The sequence below is a fragment of the Passer domesticus genome, chromosome 1 (assembly GCF_036417665.1).
Source record: "Passer domesticus isolate bPasDom1 chromosome 1, bPasDom1.hap1, whole genome shotgun sequence".
Classification (NCBI taxonomy): domain Eukaryota; kingdom Metazoa; phylum Chordata; class Aves; order Passeriformes; family Passeridae; genus Passer; species Passer domesticus.
The window spans coordinates 83,320,300-83,341,854 of record NC_087474.1 but is presented as its reverse complement, the minus strand read 5'-3'; the positions used below and the strand labels follow the sequence as shown (position 1 = coordinate 83,341,854).

The 21,555-nt window shown below is 33.9% G+C and overlaps 1 protein-coding gene across 4 annotated transcripts in view; it reads right to left on the bottom strand.

The window, feature by feature from the left end:
• CDH10 (cadherin 10) overlaps positions 1–21,555 on the bottom strand; it is a 94,782-nt gene that overhangs the window by 24,836 nt on the left and 48,391 nt on the right. For all 4 annotated transcript variants that reach the window (XM_064427489.1, XM_064427509.1, XM_064427500.1 and 1 more), the window contains one exon: positions 9,406–9,700. In XM_064427489.1, coding sequence (XP_064283559.1) covers positions 9,406–9,700 — 295 coding nt within the window. The remainder of the gene's footprint in view (positions 1–9,405; positions 9,701–21,555) is intronic.

The window sequence follows — 21,555 nt, the reverse complement described above, 5'->3', positions numbered from 1 at the left end:
GACAGGGAAATAGTTTATGAGTAAGGCCCCAGTTGTGAAGCTTTTATGAACAGTGGAAATCTTTTGGGCTGATAGTCTAGTGTTCAAAAACTGTTACCATGAATAACAAATCTTAGAAACATTCTAAATTTGTGACACTATTTTCCAAATCCATTTTTTCTTATTTTAAAGTACTTTTTACTTGACTGAGATATTGCCATTGCCACTGATAGTGCTTCCACAATCAAAACATTTTCTACATCTTGTTCAACTTTTCCATTACAGAAACAAAGTATGAACAAAGATCCCCCTATTGTGCATCCACAAATTGCAGACACTATTTTAATTATATAGGAATAATTGGAAAAAAAAAAAAAAGGAAAAACAATCACCATAAGCACATGACTAGCTAGCCATGGGCTAATCTGAGGATCAGAAGACTTCAAAACTTGTTTCTCCTTTTATCCTAATTCTTTCAAAATTCTTTTCCCCACCAAATATGAAAAAGGCACCTGTAAATCCAGGACCCTTGGCACAACTATTTACTCCCTTGCATTATCTGCATTGTCTGTCTATATTACATAGTTATTCTAAAATACATAGAAAAACAAGTAAAATTAAATGCAGTTTCTCCATTTATTTGGGATTTTAGGTCATGACAACAAACACGCTTTTTACAAGTAAATTTTTCAATTATAGCACCAATATATGAGCATGTGCCTAACTGTTGAAACAGAGATGAGTTCTCTGAAATGTTCAGTTTTCAACTTCTACAGAATCAAAATACTTGTTTCAGTGAGTCCCTGAAAGTACTGGCTTCTCATTAAGAAGGAAAAACGGGCATATTCCGGGTTATATTATTCCTATTAAAATTGAGTGAATCATGAATTGGAATGAATCATGAACAGACAAAAGACTCAAACATAAAATAAAATTTAAAGAATAAAAATTGCTATACAAGTAAAAAGAAATTAAGAGAAAATAACTTTCTATTGTATTAAAGATTGTTTTGGTAACCATCTAGAATATGGCTGAATCCAAAAATCTCAACTTTTTAAAAAAAATAAAAATATGGGGATGATGGGTCTGTTCTAAAAGCTTTGTCTCTATGATTCACAAATGTCTCATATCCTCAGCCACACTGAACCCCATGTCTGTATAACTATTCTGCAAAAAGGTGAATAGGCCTTTCTGTTTAATATATTTAAGTTCTGAAGAGTGTTGTCTTGATTCTGAAATGCACTTTCCATCCTACTACTATAGAGAAACTTCAGTGCTGGAATGTGTACTTGTCCTAAAGAATACCTTATCTGAAGTAGCAGTTGTGTAAAAGAAGGACAAGACAAATCATGTTCAGTAACTGAAATGCTGCAAGTTAAAAAAAGGCAAAAAATCCCCAAGCCACTGAGTACACTAACCAACATGGAATTGTGCAAGTAGTTTACAGCTCCTCTATTTCATATCCATAACAACAGAGAAAGTCATAATCAAGACATCTGTCACAACAACATGATGTGTTAATCAGAAACTTCTACATTGTAAAAACATGAAAATAAATACTTTGTCTGTATAACATGTAACTGAATAATTTCTTTTTTATAGTTTACACATTTCCTTCATCTGTGAAACTAGACATATCTATTAATAGGTCACTTGTATGAGAGCTTCATTTTAGTTTAAAAATATAAGGAAAATCAATTTTGAAGAATGATTTGGAAGGAAACGAAAGTAAATGTTTAATAAATTTAAAATAGATTTAAACCAATTAAATTTTAAATGTAATAATATGTGTCTAACAGTTACTGTTTTATTTGGGTGTCATAATGAATATATTAATTAATACTCTCAGTGCACATGCACATGAAACAGAACAAATTATATCATCTATGCTTCTCTCCAGCTGGAACGAACATGGCTGCATACATACACCCCCAAAAAAACCAAACTATCAGAAACTTCTGAAAAGTGTAGATTTGTACTTATTCCCTTTAAAGTCTGTGAAAAGAGACTTTTGCTCTTTAATTTCATCAATATCACACTGTTCAATTGGTGGGTTATGATCAGGACAATGTACACTCTATTACCCAAATGCAGAAAGGATGAACTTTACTTTTTAATGTTACCTTAGCTCTTTGTCTTTTATGGGTCAGGTATCTGGGAGGAGAAGTGCAAGGGCACTATTACACTTATTACACTTTCAAGTGCCATTCAGGATGCAGAATTCCCCTTTGATCTCAGCCCTTGCTATGAGAGGAAAATACACGCGCTCCCTAGGCTTCCACAGGGGGATCAGCAATTCCTTTAAAAACCTGACAGAAGCCACATCAAGGAGTGAACAGGAGTAATGCTATCAGTGTATCAATTACATTCTGCACATCAGCTGTCAAAGCACCAGCTGGTTTTTCTTTGCTTCAGTACACTGAAGACCACTGATGCTCAATAAAACAAATGAATTGTTTGTTCTGGTTTGAAACCTAGACCAGAAATCCAAAGGCACTGAAGATGATCAGTTATGTCAGGGCTTAAAAACTTCAGTGTACGGATCACTTAATGATAATCACTTGGTCTAGATCTTGCTCTGTCTTTTACATAGTCACAGGGTGGTTCTGATGAAGCTGGTCTTTGACCTTCAGAATTTAAAGCCTAATCCAAACTCTATATCAGTGCATAAAGGAGGCAGTGATAACATACAGGAGAGATGGAGATGAACATTTTACAAGGCCATGTAATAGGACAAGTGCTTCAAACTGAAAGAGACCGGGTTTAGATTAGATATAAAGAACAAATTTACTGTGAGGGTGGTGAGGCATTGGAACAGCTTTCCCAGAGAAGCTTTAGGTGTCCCATCCTTGGCAGTGTTCAAGGCCTGGTTGGATGGGGTTCTCAGCAATGAGGTCAGTAGGTGACATCCCAGCCATGGCAGGGGGGTTGGAACTAGAAGACTTTTAAGGTCCTTTCCAACTGAAGCCATTCTATGAATCTATGAATAAGGCACCATCTATGTTATTAATAACACACTAGTGAATTCTGTTATTTTCTGCTTGCATAATTGCCTATTTTACATAACACGAACTAGAAATCAACAGTGGTAAACTTGGCCCAGAAACAAAGTCTTTTGTCAGATTATTGTAGTTCTCAGAAGGCACATTTTAACATAACTTTAATTATGGTGTTTGACTTTCCCTAGAGTCTAGGGCTATAACAGTAATTAATATATTTGGCCCCTGCTGCTGTTTTCTGCAAGCATCTTCAAGCACAATACAAGTATTAATGACTTTGACCTCACAATTCATTTATGATGCATACATATTAGATCAAAACCACTGGAAATAATTATCTAGGAAAAGGAATCCACAAAATATCCACGGTAGAGCTGGATTCTAAACTTAGGTTTTATTTTCTTTACTCCCAGCTGAGTTATGTGATACTTAACTAGAGCAAGTACCCTCTACAGTAAATTATCCATACAAATAACAAGCCAAATTAATAGAAATTTTCTGCTGTTTTTAGTGGAAAAGACAGGAAATAATGACACCTATTTTGCCCAGAAATAATGACACATGTTTTCCTCTGAAATAATCTATTTCAAGCTGCAAATACAGAAAAGAACTGAAAAGGGCTGCGTGTTAAGAGACCTCAATGTCAGAAAGATCTCTGACTACAAGGTAGTCCTGTAACTTAGAAAACAATAAGTTGCAAACAAGCACAGGAAGGAGTGGACAATTTCAATTATTTTAAGATGTCCTTTATAAGTAAAAATAATATTTTAGCTTGGTGGGGTTTTTTTTGTTTGTTTTTGTTTTTGTATGTTTGTTTGTTTGTTTGTTTGGGAGTTTTTTTGCTTTGTTTTGTTTTTTTTTTTTACTTTTTGATTAATCTCCTAATGGCAGGCTTTGTGTACAGAGTGAAATAAAACTCTGGAAAAAAAATTTCAAAAATCCTGATTTGGGTTTTTGAAATGTCCTAAGTCAGAAGATGCAAACGGGTTTGCTGAGAGAACTTTATTTTAAAAAAGAAGATTTTGAAATCTCTTTGTTAGTAGGAAACCAGAAGGAAATTCGTAAGATGAATCCCATGGCAGAGAGGATAAGTATTGGGAACTGGTGAATAGCACTAATGAGGGAGTATAGAAGAAGGCAAGGTAAAAACTTAAGCAGCTGTAACTGCTGTCTAAAGAGAAAGAAAAACATATAACAGGAGGTAGACATGACAGGCCAACCTGTACATCACATCTAAACCCAAAAGGAGGTTACATCTTCTGAATCATATATTGATATCCCTAATTTAGAAGCAGAAAAGTTACAAGATGCAATAAGGATAAGGAATGATTATAGAATATATAGGCTGTGAAGATGTATAAATATAGAAAAAAGAGATCTAAATAGAAAGTTCTGAAAACTTTTCTAAAATACACTAATAGGCAAAATCCACAGGAAAATCCGTCTAGAGGAAAATAGACTATCTGCAGTTCTGAAAAGAAATCTCCAAATGAGCAGAAAGAGATGGGTAAAAAATATGATGGACAAGAGCAGCAGACTGTCATAAAAACCGAAAGAATATTCTGGGTCACAAACTCTGAAAGTAAGGAAAGGAAGAAGTGAAAGAAGATGAAAATCCAGTAATCAGTACAAAGACTTTAGGAGAATAAGTTGTCTTCTCGGATATCAACCCAGCTGCGAGCTCCTGAAGTTGGCCCATTTATGTCTGCCTTTTCAATGTTTAATAAGCAACAAAAGAAAGATGAACAAGACAACAAAGAATTTATGGGCCTTTGTCAAGACATTCTATTTGATAATAGAAATAGCCATATCCTCCGGTGTCTGTCTGGTTAGTACCACAGCTGGAGGAAGAAATCAAAATCGCTGTTGTGGTCTGAAAGAGGCTGATGTATGGCTACATCATGATGGGATAACGTTTATGGATGGAGGCATATGGAGTAGATAAAGCCTAAATAGTGTTTTTTCTGACATCCTGATCACCTGTTCCTTCTAGTACAGGGAACTTCAGGATGGAGCAAACCCTGTACTCCAAGGGTGCACAGATTTCAATCACTTCAAGTTTTTGGTATATTAGTATTTAATTCTTTTCTTTGTGTTATGTGATACCATGTTTGTCTTCTTTCTGGTATCCAGATAAGTGCATACAAGGTTCATATGAACACCTCGCCATTGTAGCTGCAGTACAGATGTGTAGAAGTAGACAACACAGTGGCAAACTGCAGAATAATTGACTTTTTGGGGTTTTTTGACTTCTTAAAGTGGACATAAGATTAAGCCCATTTGAAACATTGATATTCAGTACCAGGACAGAGAATCCAGTCACCAGGTGACAGCCAAGGTTTTGAGAACACAGTCACAGCATAACATAAATACAAGGCACAGGTACAAGTTGTAAGTTAGTAGTCATATTAAAGACTGATATGGATTCAAAGTATAACAAAGAAAAAAAGTAAATATTTACTATCAAACATCACTTGTGTGGTGAAAATACATATAAAAGATTATGACAACTTCCACAAGAATTGGAAACAATGAACAAAGATAATTGTTTCAGTGTTGTGTCCTCCAATAAGAGGCATCACATGTGATTTCCATCTGCACCATCTATATGCACAAGATAGTGCACACCTTTGATAGTGAAAGTGGCATGTATTTAATTTTTCTTTTCATCCCATTTTACTATTGCTTCTCGCCAATCCTGCTTTTATATATATAGATCTTTCTCAGTGCAGTTGGTTTGCATAAATGGGTATCTTAAAAAACACTGTTTGGGTATGTTTATGTATCTGTCTAGTGGTCCAGTCTTCACATCTGATTGACAGTAAATTATTGAACTTGGATGTACCAATAGCAGCAGGAGTGCAAGTCATTCTCTAAAAATATCAATGTATTTTTGGTGGAAAATTCTACATGGAATAATATCATATACTGGGTTGGAAAGGACCCATAAGGATCATCAAGTCCAACTTCCTGCTTCTCATAGGACTACCTTAAACTAGACCATATGACTAAGAGAAGCATTCAGCACAATCTGACACTTTCCTGGGGAGCCTGCTCCAGTGACTGACCAATCTCTTGATGAAGAACCATTTCCTAATGTCTAATCAGAGCTTCCCTTGACAGTTTCATTCCATTTTCTTGTGTCCTGTTGCAAATCAGCAGAGAGGGGAGATCAGCACCTCCCCTGCAAGGGCACCTGTGACAGCAAAGTAGTCATGGAACAGATGCACCTGCAAGACTGGGCACGAACTTGTCACCGTTCTCCCCTATCCCTGAAGTCACGACATTCAGCGAAGTGGAACAGAGTGAGGATAGGGAATCCTTCACATGGTGTTCTGTCTGTTTGGCAGGTCTGACCCAGGAAAGGCAGAGTGTGGTTCCAGCAATATCTCTCTTTTTCAGACTACCAATATATAGCATAGTGCCACACCATGCTGACTATCCTGGGTTAGATAATGAAAATATTACAGTCCTGATAGTACCACACTTTTTATAGAAACATATAACTCATCTGTATTCAGGTAAGGGCCATAGTAATTTAGCTTTGTAATTTCTCTTTCTGGTACCCATCACTGTGAAAATATTAGTGTCATAAACTCCTCTTAATGTTTGCAGACATTTACAGAAAAATTTACTGTTTCTACTTTATCACAGAAGTGACTACTACAGGGGACACTCAATAGAATGTGTAATTACATCCAAGACTGCAATTTCTATCTGCATTCCTTACGTCAAGCCTGACAATTTCTTAGCCCATGGCCAACAGCACTGGGGAAGTAATGGGCTGCTCACAATACTATAAGTAAAAAAAAAAAAAAAAAAAAAAAAAAAAAAAAAAAAAAAAAAAATCCAGAGGGCAAAAAATAGAGAAATGTAGGAATTTCTTCCTATTTTCCTTTGAATGGGGAAGTGAAATTGTAATAAAAAAATGTAAAAAATGTAATTGTTCATTTTTTCATAAATTTCTCATGTAAGTTGCAGTATTAAAAATTCTTGAATTGTATGATGCCAGAAAAAACACTAATTTAAAAATATTTTGTAATAAGGATGTGATATATTGGTGTACCAAAATGTGAAGAATTTTAATATAATGACTTCACAATTTCTGATTAATTTCCTATTTTCTCTAAAGTGAGAAATAAGCAGCTTATTCTTTTAGATGTCTCCCCTTCTTCACTTAGCCTTTAGTTTTCAGATTACTGAGCAGCTTTTTTTAAGTTAGAGAATTAAATTAGCATTATGAAGAAATGAATCAACTTTGATGAATACTTTATAAAATCACATCATTCTCTCATGGACCACAGATGAATATAAACCTCTAGGGAGCAGACATAAAGCTGAAAGTAATAAAGCTAGAAGAAATGCTACCTGTCAGGTAGACAGTCACGCTAGCAGCTGAATGACTGCATTTTTAAAATCCAGGAACATGATAGATTTGAACTGAGTTATAATTCTCCTAATTATTACAATTTTCTTGACAAAATGAAGTCCATTTGTTTCAGCACAGCTATTTATGTAAGATACAAGGTTAACACACTAAGTAGACCCAAGTTGGTGTTTTTGTTGCTCTTTGTTTTTCTATAAATTATTGATTTCTAATTATTTTTTTATCATGTTATCTCATTTTTTTGTTGTTTTAATGCTGACATTTTTCAGTTTCAAAATTTTATGATCTATGTACAGCAGTACATATACACTGGAACCTTGCAATCTGAATACTTCAGAACCATTGAAATAATGCCATGAATGTTTGAGAATACTTAAAGAAAAAAAGTTATTTATGAAATTGAGACTGATGAAGAAACAATAGCTTATAACTTAGTATTATATAATAGCATAATATTTAATGAAAACACTAAGTAATTTTCTTATATTTTTCCAATCATGTTTTAAACAATGCATTTTGGAATTTACAGACAGAACATGAAAAATAAAGTTGAAACTCTGAGACTTACTTTTTCAGCCCTCCTGTTATCTTGACAAATGCTTCTCTAGAAAAAGCTCCAGAAATGTTCTTTCAGGATGCACTTTCAAGATGCTCTGACTAAAGCTGTATATGTTTATGGAAATTTAGAAAACTGACCAGTACATTAGTAAATTGATAGTACATTTTGTCAGATTTTGGAACAGTAAAGGTGCAAGATTTTTTAGTTCTCCTCTTTATGTGGGCTGATTTGATGAGATTTCAGTACAGGCCTAGACAATCATCTGTCAGATTTCATTATCTTTCTTTTTAAAATTTATTTTTCTTTACCTTGCTGAATGCTGGAATTTTAAAAACTGATTGAAATATTGAAATATTTAAAAAACAGATTGAAATATTACAACCAAAAAGCTATAAATATGCTTCCATACATTGCTGCACAGATTTGCTGAGGCCATTCTCTTTCAATAATTATCTATTTATTTCTCTTTTAGCATTTTCCATGGTCCTGGAAATTAAATACTAAATCATCAATATCTGTATATATAAAATATCTTAAAAACTTGTCATCTTAGCATGCGAATTTAGTCATCTAAAATACCTGTTTGACCTATTCAAGCAGAAGTGATTAAAATGGTAATAGTAGCCTAAAATTATATTGAATGCATTGTTTTCTGATTATTTAGAATTTAATATTATAGTAGCTACACTTATACAATTAATTAATTAATATTATTTTTTTTAAAAAAACATAATATATTTTTAAGTTTTTAAAAAATTGTTCTTAATTAATTGTATGCGCTAATATCAATAATAGCTCGTATTCGAAAATGTTATTGGTTATAAAATTCACCAGCTGGCATGATCCAGACCACAACTTTGTAGTTAAGATAGGACCCGAAAATACATTGCAAAGAGAAGAAAGATTAATTCAAACAGCTGTTTGACATTCATGAAGGTGTGACTCGTGGATGGAGTTAAAGGAGGAAGTGAAAGCACAAGAGGATTTGTCTATACAGTAAAAAAGTGAAAGAAAAGAAAATAAAGAGGGTGTCTACCTTCAGACAATGCATCAACATGAATGAGTCAATATATAATTCTCCTCACCCACAGAGGGAGTGGAGACAGCTCTCCATTCAGTGTTTATCACCACTGGGAACTTCCAATGAAAATGAAAGAAAAAAAATACTGAGCTTTCAACAGGCTAATTTAGTCATCTTATTCTAACAGTTCCTAAGGAGGAGGATGATTCACCATTGTCTACTATCTATAATATTTATATTCCAAAGAACTGTAAAGCTAATAATTTGGATATTCCAAGTAGAAACAGATCATAAAAAACTGGTTCTGAATGCCATTCCAGTATTTGAACAAATATGTCAAAATGAAAAATACTTAACTCATCAGGTAGAATTCTGCACATGACTGACTTTTGAAAAGATGGGGAAATAAGTTGTCAAGTAATGAAGAAAAGGCACTTGTGCCTCAGTACAGAGAACTCACCTACTACTGACATTTCAGGAACACTAGCAGTGTAAACTTCTTCTGGAAATGTTGGTTCATTGTCATTGATGTCATGGATCTTGATGACAAACTCAGACTCAGGTTCCACTGGTCTCAAAGTTCTTCTGTTGATAGCTTGGGCACGCAGAGTGTAAAATGCTTTCTCTTCCCTGTCAATTCTCCGAGTTGCATGAATATCTCCTGTTTTCTCATCAATTATAAAAAGAGTACCAGCCCCATCTCCTGACAAAATGTATTTGAGGGATCCATCTCCCTTATCCTGGTCAGAATGAAGCTGAAATGGAAGAAGACAGTATTTTTTTTAGAAGCAATGAAAATAATGGTTGTTTTTAAATGTTATTACTATATTTTAAGTTATTCTGTATGTAACATATGTGGTTGATACCATTAAGAAAGTAATTTTTATTCACCACTGACTGACAGCCAGTTTCCTAACTTAGCTCCAAGAATCTTTCAACTTGGCTGTTCTGGAAGATTTTGCTTTTGCAGGAACACCTGTTCTCTGCTAAGAAAGCTCTACACCACATTCTTAAAGAAGATTTTTATGTTAATACTGACCTTTTCTTTCCTTGAAGAGATGCTATTAAAAATTCACAACTGCTGTGCTAGTTGTAAATTCACTAAACAGATAAAGAACATGGCTAAATACAAGACAATTAAGGAAAACAGAACCATTGGTTTCACGAAATAATTTTTTTAAAAATTTTATTTTGTATTATTTATACTCCTCCCAAATTGGGGAACATTTCATTTTAAGTCATTATCACTTGCACTCCATCAACTAATGTAATTAGACTAAAGGAAAAACACCCACATTTATTAAGCACTCAGTATTATTTAAGTTGTATAAATCTTAACTTCACATATATAACTTGCAGTCCTGACTTCCTTTATATGAAAAAATATTTAATTATGCTTTGCTGTTCAGCACAGCAATGTGGATGATGGCTTATTTGATCTTTTGGAAACATTTAGCGTGATTTCTCTAAACTCCTTCTTGGAAAGGTCCTTCCAATCTCATTGCTTCCATAATTAACTGAAAGAATCTGGCACTCATATTTATTTTCACCATGAAATGGATTCTTTTTAGTAAACTTATTTTTGAGTTCAGCAGAAGCATCAAATAAAGTAGAAACTCTTATTACAAAACTGAAGTGCAAATATATTTTTTTTAAATCACACCCAAGATATATCAGAATATTCCAGTTTAAGAACTGGTGCATTTTTTTCCTTCTAAAATAGTTATTTGCACATGTAATAACAGCATCAATTAGATCACCAGGAAGATTATAACTAGTCATGTGAAGAGCTTTTGTTAATTAAGCCACTATTTCAGATAATGAAAAATGTTATACATGCAGCATAGTATAAATACCCCCCTTGCTATGCAGCCATGAAAATATTCCTCTTTTTCATCTATGATGCCCTTGTATTGTCTTTCATAGCATGTTTCATGTATTAGAAGTAAAAATATTTAATTATTCTGGTTTTGAATTTTTCTTTTCTTGTCTTTTGTGCTGAAACCAAACATATAGAATGGAATGGTGGGATAAATCAAAGTCAAACAGTAGACTTCTATGTTGTGAAAAATTTTCAAACACTGGTTATTTCCCACAGATTTGATGTTGTGAAAAATTTTCAAACACTGAGTATTTCCCACAGACTTGATATATGTGGAACAGACAGAACTCACCAGGCATCTTGGATGAAAGCCTTCACGGTAGAAAGTTGAATACTATCATGTTCTGAACTTTGATTTTCTACATGAAAGTATTTAGACCTATTAAACTTTGCTTACACTACACAAGTGCATGTTTACTTTACAAAGTGAGTATTTTCTTAGTGTTTCTTTTCATTCTACAACAAATTAAAAAATATGAAACTCCACCAAACATAAAGAATAGGAAGGTAGATGTTAAGAAAAATCCTTTGCAAATAATATTTTTCTTTCTTTGTTACTCTTGATGACTTCAAACTGAAGGTTGCAAGCCATTCTCACACCTTTTTTGAGGAACGAATTTTTAAAGTGAACTTTAATCCCTCATGCTCCTCACCTGATGGCCCGCAAAAATGGTGACCTTTCATGCCTCCAATTAACCCTTTCACCCTTCTTTTTAAGGGACTCAACAGCATCTTCCAAGCTGTGTTCCATTTTAAAAGGTCATAGTGTAAGTAGTCCTTGAGTGTTTTCTTCTCCATGTCTTCCTACAATATAATTTCCCTTCAAAAACATTTTGGTCCTAGGAACTCACTGCTGGTCCATGACCACTCTATGAAACATTTTAATAGCAGAATGATGAACAACATGATAAGAGCCTGCTCTTCCTTAGACCTGTGACAGAAGTATAAAATAAGGTCCTGCTTGAGTGGTATCTTTAAATGAGCACATTGCACTTTTCCCAGATGCCTTCCAAACCCCGGTCTGGTATTATTAATTCTTGCAAAAGTTTACAATATTGTATTGGTGCTGCAGTGCCTGTCCTTTGACTCAGAAACCAGTAAGCAGCCTGGCAAATTCCATTTTAACACATTATCTCCAGAACAGAGTAACTCCATGCAAACAGTTCCCAGCAAGAGTGTCTGGCCAAATTTAACATACAGATGATGCACGGAAATTGTTTTGGAGAGTGATATTAGGAAAACCATCCCAGCAACTTGTAAAATAAATTAGCAATCCCAATAATCATATTCTAGTGCCTTAAAATATTGCTTGGCACTTGAAGCCTGAACAGTGGGATGAAGAAAACTAAATCAGAAAACTAAGAAAATCCCTGCACTAAAAAATATGAAGTTTTTGAACAAGTACATTTAGATCCAATTTAGCATGTAAAGATCTTTTAACATAGTTATTTGTCTAATATGTAAGGTACTATCATTGCTGATGATTTTCCATTGCCTCTCCCATAGCTCTGTGTAAATCTTAGAAAAGTGATTTGAAAATTGTTTTTATGCCCACAAAATTATCAACCTTTGCCAAATCCAAACTTCCTACTTGTGTGGTTCTTTTTGTTTGTGTGGTTTGGGGATTTCAACTTTGTTTGTTTGTTTTTTCCCACATATATTAGCCAAAAGTCTGGAAAAAGTTGATTATAGGACTTTGAGATATCCACAAAAAGAGTTGTAGGGAGCTGAGATCTGACCTTCACAGTAACATGATTTAAAGGAATACCAGCCTACATAGTTAGAAGAACACTTCAAACTACAGCACTTTGTTCTCTAAAAAAATATTAATAATTTCTTTTGTATGATAATCCAATTTAAATTATGTGTATATACATAAGAGTTCAGAGTTGTGGTAGAAAAACTACAAATTCAGAATAACCTTTCAGGTCTTTTTGGGTCATCAGGAAACACAAAACTATAGATAAAATGAGCATGTCTTCCAGACATAATTCAAGGGATGAAAATGTGTAGTACAGATAAACAACAAAAGATAATATCTCCCATTTTGGTTTTTTAGCTTTTAATTCAATCCAGATGTTACTAGCGGAATCAAGAAGACTAAAGACTCCCCAAGGTGCTTCACAGCTCTCTATGGTGAATCCTTACTCAACTCTGAAATGCATGAGCAGTTTGTCAATGAGTGCTGCAGAGTTTTTTTTCATTTTACTCAATACTAAAAAAAATGTTCTGTAAAATATTTCTCTGCTACTTTTAGCATAAAGTGTTTCCTATAGTTATTTTAGCTAATGGACATCTGTGATTCATGTCAGCCAAGCTGAGAAATGGAAAGACATCTGTTTCATTTAGCAATTTCATCGCACAAAATGATCAGCTGTGAAGATGTGGTTTTGTTTTCATATCTGTCACTGGTATTTTGCAAACTCCTGAATTTCTTGCTGTTCTTCCGCAGAAATACTTCCCTTTTCAGCTGCACTGGTATACCTATTTTATGCATATTTTTTGTCACTTCATAGGAAATCAGAACGTCAGTTGGTATTATTTTATATAGCCCTTTTTCATCATAAGTAATTGCAATTACCATGAAAGGTACTTTTGCATATCTTCTATCTAAATTGGTTGAACGACCTTTTTAATCCAGAAGGATTTCACATAAATAAAAAAGGAAGATCTTGTTAAACAGAAGATAATATTTACAGAGGGCCACATAGTGGATTGTTTGGTGAATACTTAACAATGAAACTGAATTACCAATCCAAGATGGAGACTAAATCAGGTTTTAAGAGACAGATTTATTTTTCTTCAATTGTGGGAAAAATACAGAATTAATGAACATATTACATCCTTCTTTAGAGTAAATCCAACCATAAATAAATGACCTCATGAAAAGATGCTCCAATCAAATTCAACTCAATAACTTTTTAGATCTGTAAAAGACCATTGTAAAAATACTTTCAGAAGACTTTAGCAGAACAACATAAAAATTCAGCTTAAAAAAATTACAACACATTAATTAACATGGATTTCCACCAATGGTTCAAATCATACCTGCCCACTCAGGATTTTGGGATTGCTCCCCACCTTCCCCCGTGAAATCCATGCAATTCTGAAATCTCCTAAAATGAGCATGAAGTAGGTGGATTTTTTTTTTCTAATAGCATACACAGTGTTAATCCTATTTTCACCAAAAAATGACAGGATGCTACAGTGAAAACCAGAGAGAAGACTGGGCTAGTCAGATCTATTTTATCATGCAAGCTACTTCTGGAATTCAAAATTATTTATGACAATGACAGATAAAGGCTTTAAGATTTGTAACACATATTTCTATTTGAATTTCTGATTCAGAAGTCTTGCTGTGATTTTTCAGTGATTGGTATTCAAATAACTAGACACCAGATATGAGTGCATTAAGAAACTTCCCTCTAGATATAAAATTTACTGTAGGCATTAATGCAGTTCAAGTTATTTTTAATCTTAATTTAATATACTATAATGTATAGGAAACTTTTCAATACAGTTTAAAGTTTTTGTTGTCTTTGCAAAATCACAGACCATTTTAATATTAACTTACTAAATGGACTCTTACTCTCTTATTTTATAATAGCCATTTTTAATTTTGTAATGCAGCAAATTTTTTTCTGTTTTCTTCAGCAATGTGTCAATATTTCAATTTAATCCTGGTATCATAGGAACAATGAGACCTCAGGACACTCTTAAATTACTCTATCTTTAAGATTTTATACAAATAAGTCCAGAGTGTCTCCTTATTCTGAGGATAAATTTCAGGTCAAACTGTAATGTATTAGCTTTTTTCCTAAATAATTATATTAGCAATGTGAAGCCAAAATACACCATAGAAGCATTTGCCATTTCATTCAGTGTTCTAGTACACATTTAGTATTAGCAACTTGACTGGATAATTAGTTGAATAATAATGACTGTGTCTCTAAACACAATCAAAACAGTGGGCAGACTTTACATGAAGTCAGCAGAAAATAATTGATACAGAATTCCCACAATACAGATATTTAGTTTAAGCATCATGAATAAACTATTAAATGATGCAGTTGTTTAACAGCAGCTGCACTTACTGTTAAAGATTTTCAGAGCAGCTCACATCCCGAGCAGTATTCTCACAGTCGACAGCATTCTCTTGCCTTTAAGACACATTTTACTCACCAAAGAAGTTAACTTATTTAAATGTATCAAAAAGATAACATTTTAAGCAACTCTTTTCAGCGATTCCATAATTTGCACTAAGTTTTATTCAGACATGTCACACATTAATTTTTTTCACTCAGTTATACTGTCAGTTTGCCAGGACTGTGCTATTTTGTATTATTTAAGAGGAGACGGGCAGAAAGGAAAAAGATTTCAAAAAGAATGCTTTGTGAAACTGGAAAGGATAAGGGATGAACAAACTAAAGTGTACAAGTAATGTAAGATGAGGAGTACTCTGAAATTCTTTTGCAGGAAATGGAAATGAAAAACTCCAGTCTGCAGTGCAGACTGTTTTCAGACTGTGTTTGCTTAACTTGATTCATTATCAAAAGGAAAGATAAAAAATATTTTCCACCATTTTTACTGATAAATTTCACAGTAGTTCCCTGATGTCCAAAGTTTTTGCTTGTTCTTAACAATGTTTTAAAATGGTAAGACATAAATCAAAATTAATATACTTTTTAGCATTTCTTTCCACATCTCTGAGTGAAATACTATCTATCACAAAGATGGAATTATAATTTTCACAGCTCCCTATAATTTTCATTACTGATATAATCTTGAAGATTCTCAATTTCCAGAAAATAACCATACAACAATCATATTTTTTCATCACTAGATTTGTATCTTTTTCCTCTTACTGTAGATTATTTTTAAGGTAAGAGTCAAGTCCAGAGAAGATAAATAGTCTTGTCACTGACAAAATATTCTAGGATTTCAGGTGAGAAAGGCTGGATTTTTTTTTTTAAGACACATCACATGAGCAGCAGCAAAAGGTCTTTCATAGATTCAGTAAGTCAATATGCCAATACCCAATCTCCCTCCTCAAGCCAAGGTCTTTAGCTGATGTTCAGAGAGTTAGAACAAGAAAGTTTCAGCTTCATTAGGTTGTTGGAGCTTCCACTCCAGAAGACACACAATCATTGAGCTAAGATGAGAGTCTAATTGAATTTCATACACCAAAAAGTTCTTGCATAAGCCAATATGCATACTGTCTTCCAATTTTCATGTAATAAATAAAATCTGTACATCAGGTAAAGACAGAAAGCAGAAAAGTGCCAGTAGACCTGAAGTGCCCTTACTTCCTGGCACCTCCAATAAATGTCTGGCTATGAGTAAGCAGAAGGGAATTTTTGTGTTAAAGAGAAGAAAAAAAATCCTGACCCATGGCAGTTGTTCAGGTCCCCATTCATTAAAATGCTGGACTGAACAAAGAAACATTGTTTGGCTCTCCTCCTACTGAAATCGATATGGCACAAGCCTACATTCCTACTTCTGCAAGTAGTCTCTGTACATTGTCCTGTGGTCTCAGAATTAAAACATATCGGGTAAGATTTTCCTCAGACTTGGTTAGAGATTTGTTTAATGTCCATGGTTTTTATGTGCAATGTTTTTTGACTAAAATAAAAATCAGCACTAAAAATTATATAAAGGAATAAGTAGCTTCCAGAACAATCTCTCTATTCCACCAAGGAACAGTCTAAGAAGACATATATGCTGAAACAGCACGTATTTTTCTTTCACTGAATTCACAATAGCTTCATATATGTTAAAACATAGGGGTTTTTCTGTTTAGGTTGAGGGTTTTTTAAAGGAAAAGTCACCACTTATTCCTATGCTCTCTGGATTAATCACAACAGAGTGGTTGTAAGAAGCAATTGTAGGTTTGGGGGTACTGGTAAACAAGAATTATTTTATTACATATATGCTCATATTCGTTTTCCTAAAGTAGCCTAGTTATTAACAAAATAACCATTGTTAATAACCTAGTTATTAACAAAATAACCAAATAACGGTTGGTTTGTTTTATATCCTAATGTGTAATTTGCACTATACATATAAAGTACTGTATTTTTTTAAAACAAAAAACAGAACACATTTAAAATATTGATGCTTGGTTTATTTTGCCTACTGCTGGAGGCCATTTAAAAACACGTTACACAAGATTGTCTTTGTTTCCATCTAAAATCACTGTAACATGCCAATTGGTAAGAGCTTTGAAGGTTTTCTACCATTGTGATCTATTTTTTTCTCTTCATGTATACTCTGTATTTATGACACAGAAATGAATAACAATCTCTGTCATCCCAGGAAGTGGAAAATGTCAACTTAAGTGGAGACTGTATATCAAAATTATGGAATAAAAAATAAAAAAATAAAAAAATAATAATCTACAAAACAATTATGTCCACAATAATAGAGTTTTATTGTTAAATTCAATACTAAGGAAGGGAAGAGAGAGAAATTACATATGTTTTTGTATGTTTCAGGAGACTTCTGATGAATGTGAATTGATACTATATTTAATCATGGCAACTAAAACAATGAGAGATAAAGACGTCCAGTATCAATTCTGACCTCATTTGTATCATAGTGAAATCAGTGTGACTATGTATCCAGGAGAGAAATCCTACAACCCTAAACAGGTAGGTAAGGCACTAAATGAGTATCAGTGATAAAAAAGAGATAGAATATGTATAAACTCTTAAATGCAACTCACATTTTTATTTTTCCATCAAGTTTGTCTCTTCTATTAGTAAATTATGAAATCTGTTTTTCTAGGGAACACTACTCTCAAGAACAATCCTATGTACATACCAGTTACTAAATAAAGAAGTTGTAATTTAAATCATTACATAAAATTACATTGCATTGCATTGAATTACTGGCAGCGCTATTCACCCTCACAGGACAAAAACGTTTCCTGATGTTCAGAGGAATCTCTTGCTTTTTGGTTTGTGCCCATTGCCTCTGGTCCTGTCACTGGGCATCTCAGGAAAGAGCCCGGCTCTGTTCTCTTTGTCCCCTCCCCTCAGGTATTTGTGTACATTGGTAAGATCTCCCTGAGCTCTCTCTCTTCTGGTGCAAAGAGCTGCTCCTTCCTCAGCCTCTCTTCATATGTGAGATGCTCCAGTGCCTTAAGCATTTTTGCTGTACTCTCTCCAGTGTGTCCATCTCTCGTGCTGGGATGCCTAGAACTGGACACGGCACTCCAGGCATGGCCTTTCCATGGAGCAGAGAGGAAGGATCTCCTATCTTGGCCTGCTGTGAATGTGAGGCCACTTTAATCTGTTTCTAAGCAGCCTCATCCACTTGTTCTTCTTGGTCAATTGGACTATACCAGGCACCCATTACAATGTCATCTTTGCCTGTCCTCCCTTTAATCCTCATATATAAACTCCCCATTGGCTCCTCTCCCATCCCCAAGCAGAGCTTCACATGCTCTAGCTGCTCTGTCACATATAGGGCAACTCCCTCTCTTTGTCTTCCCTTCCCATCCTTCCGAAAGAGTCTGTATCCCTCCATTTCAGTGCTTCAGTCAAGCAAGTCATTCCACCAAATATCCATGTTCCCAACAAAATCAGAGTACTGCAGCTGCATGCAGGTCTTTAACTCATTGTGTTTATTACCCACACCTCATGCTTTACACCATACAAGCATTTAGGTGTGGAATCCTAGCATGCTAAGTTCCTGGAGACAGTTTAGGGATTTATCCAAAATGGTTCCTTGTAGACACCTTGTAGGCACCCCAATTATGTCGGGAATTACAATCACATAATGAAATTTAATTGAATTTAATAATGTTTCTATAAATATTAGCTGTATACGTAGCTATAATTACAATTAAAACTTTTTCTACCAAAGCAGCATATTTTATTCCACTACCAGAGTGCAAAATACCAAAATAACCAGCTTTGGGTGTAAGTCTTGGCACAAATCATACAGAGAATTACATGTTATGTTGTATACAAAAGGACAGCATCATCAGCCCCAGTGAACTCTGTTCCTCAAATACTTCTACTGGGGACAAAAAGCCCATCGTGATCTTGAGTGATACAAATTAAGAACTGTATTCCATAGTAATTATTCTCCCTTGCAATGTTAATTGCTGGTTTCAAAATATGTGTTCTGTGGACTATAGCACTCACTGATGAAAAATTATTTCTGACTTATGTGAACTCTGGTAATCAGCTGATAGGCCTAGCCAGTATTTCCATAAAGCTTCTGTGACATTTCCTGACATTTGTAAGACATCAAAAGCACCCTTTACTTAATCTCCCTTTTCCTAATTACAAATAAAGTACACTGCATTACTTATGCTGCTGGTGTTTCATTTTCTTTGTGTGGGGTTTTATGTTTTGTCTATAGAACAAAAGAAATCTTTTACATTCTCTTTTTTCCCCCCCAGAATTAGTTCACTTCTGTGAAACTTTAGCTCTTGCCTTGTGTATTATTTGCTCCTACTTTCTTCTTTCAATAGTAAAAAGAATTTTAAACTATCCATAGAAAACTTCTTAATTCTCTTTTATGATTCACAGACTTTTACATCGCACTTGAAATAGTATTCTTTATTCCTTTAATGACTTTGTTTTCTATAGCATGTTATTATCCTTTCCTAGGAAATGTATCAGTATTACTGAATCTTCTGCCATTATTCTTAAATGACAAGCCTTGATTAATCCTATGCAGCTCTTTCCAGTGTCACAGCCATCAGCAGTCCTCTAGCTATTCCATTTATTTTACTTAGCTTTTCATAGACAACATGCCACTCCTGACACATAGAGAATGGTCTGTCACATAACCTGACCCAACTAAATAGGTAATTAAGCAGTTTCCTTATATTCCAACTGTATTATTTATACAGCAGTCTCATTATCCTTTTTGAATGACCTAAGACATCCTGCTGATTGCTAGAGGTATTTCTAAGTCCTCTGTGGCATCTTCAGTAGCAAAAATGTGTAAAAATTTGGCTGTATTTCTGCATAGCAGTTCTCACAAGGGAGAGGCATTTTAAAAGTACAGAAGTGTATTGTAAAAGATTTAATTTTTTTTTAAAAAATTATATAAATTAACAGGAGTTATTTTTTTTCTGTCTCCTCATAGATGTATTTATTTGCTGTATGGCTCTACCCAAGTGGCCTCTCCTGAAGCTCATATACTATTCTACTAGCCTCATTATATTCACTTTTTACAAGTACTTTCACTTCATTAAAACTTTTCTTAAATTTTAGTAACATGGCTTGGAACACTGCCTTACTCTATTTTTCCTGTTTGCTTTTTCAAAATGGATTTTCATGGCATTTCTTTAAATTCCCACTGGTTAAAACAAAAATTTAAAAATATAACACTCTTTTTCTCTCCCCATTTACTTCACCTCTCACAGAGTTGCATTAATCAATTTTCTCACTGCCAAAACTTAAAATATCCATGTAATTTTAAAAATTTAGTATTAAGATAGATAATTTCTATCCAAGATTGCCTAGGTACTAATAGTTGTTAATTATTATATTCACTCTAAAATAATATTTCTTAATTCCTAAATATTCCTTAATATTTCTAATTTCTAAAGATACCATTTATAATGAAATTTACAATCATCAACATGGAGACTCAGAAATTTGAATTTATGCACACTTCACAGCAAATGTCATACATCAAAATGGATATGCAAATGCTGTCATTAGAAGATGGAGTTCTTAATATAGAAAAAAGAAATCTGTATTACTAGTTCATGTTTCTGCATATCAAATGTAATTTATTCTATTAATTCCTATATTGTAACATATGCACTTCTAAATTACATATGATTACTAAGAAAACTATTAAAACATTTTAGGAATAAAATCAAGAAAAGCGCTTTTGTAACATAAACCAGCTTCTAAACCAAATGGTCAGAAAGAGTAGTTGTTCTTGAGTGTGGAAGAGACAAAGTATCCCATATTATCATCTCTAATGCATCATACAGTCTTCCAAACTTTTTAAAAAAGTAGGTTTTTCTGTGGGTGTCCGTTTCTTTGTCTTTGTACTTCTTTTTCCCACCAGTTTCACCCAGAAATATTCCAAATCATCATTCCTGTTTCTTGTTGTGTTAATAAATGTTATTTGCTTGAGAATTATTAAGAAAGTACAAACATTCTCAACAAATAAACAAAAAAAAAAGAACAAAAAAAACCCCAACCAAACAAACAAACAAAAAAAAAAAACCAAAACCAAAAACACAACCCCAAAAACCAAACAAACCCAAAAAACCAACCAAACAAAAAACCCAACAGGAATCTCAAAAAACCTCAGATTAGCAAACCACTGGCAGTGAAGGACAGTGTGATTACTCCTAACTTTATAACAAGAGTAAGTTTAATTTGCTTATGTCTTCCCCCCAACTGCTTTGAGATACATACTTAGGCAAGTATGAAAGGAAAGGTGGGACTGAAGGAATATAATTTCAGAGGCAGGGAGAGCATCTACACTACTAAATGAAAATCACCAGAAAAGTTAATTTGGTATAGGTTTGCATTGTGTGTGTGTAAGACAATAACTCTACATCCAGGTAGCATAACTGGACTTTAGACCACAGATCTAGGAAACAGCTGAAAGGCACAGCCACTATGAAGAAGCAAGGCTTTTCTACAAGCTTGATAAGTGGAACAGAAGAGATGATCAGAATTGCTGTTGAGCACCAAGGTTTTCTTCAGCTGTTACATGTTCTTGCAAGTCTGCAGTCTT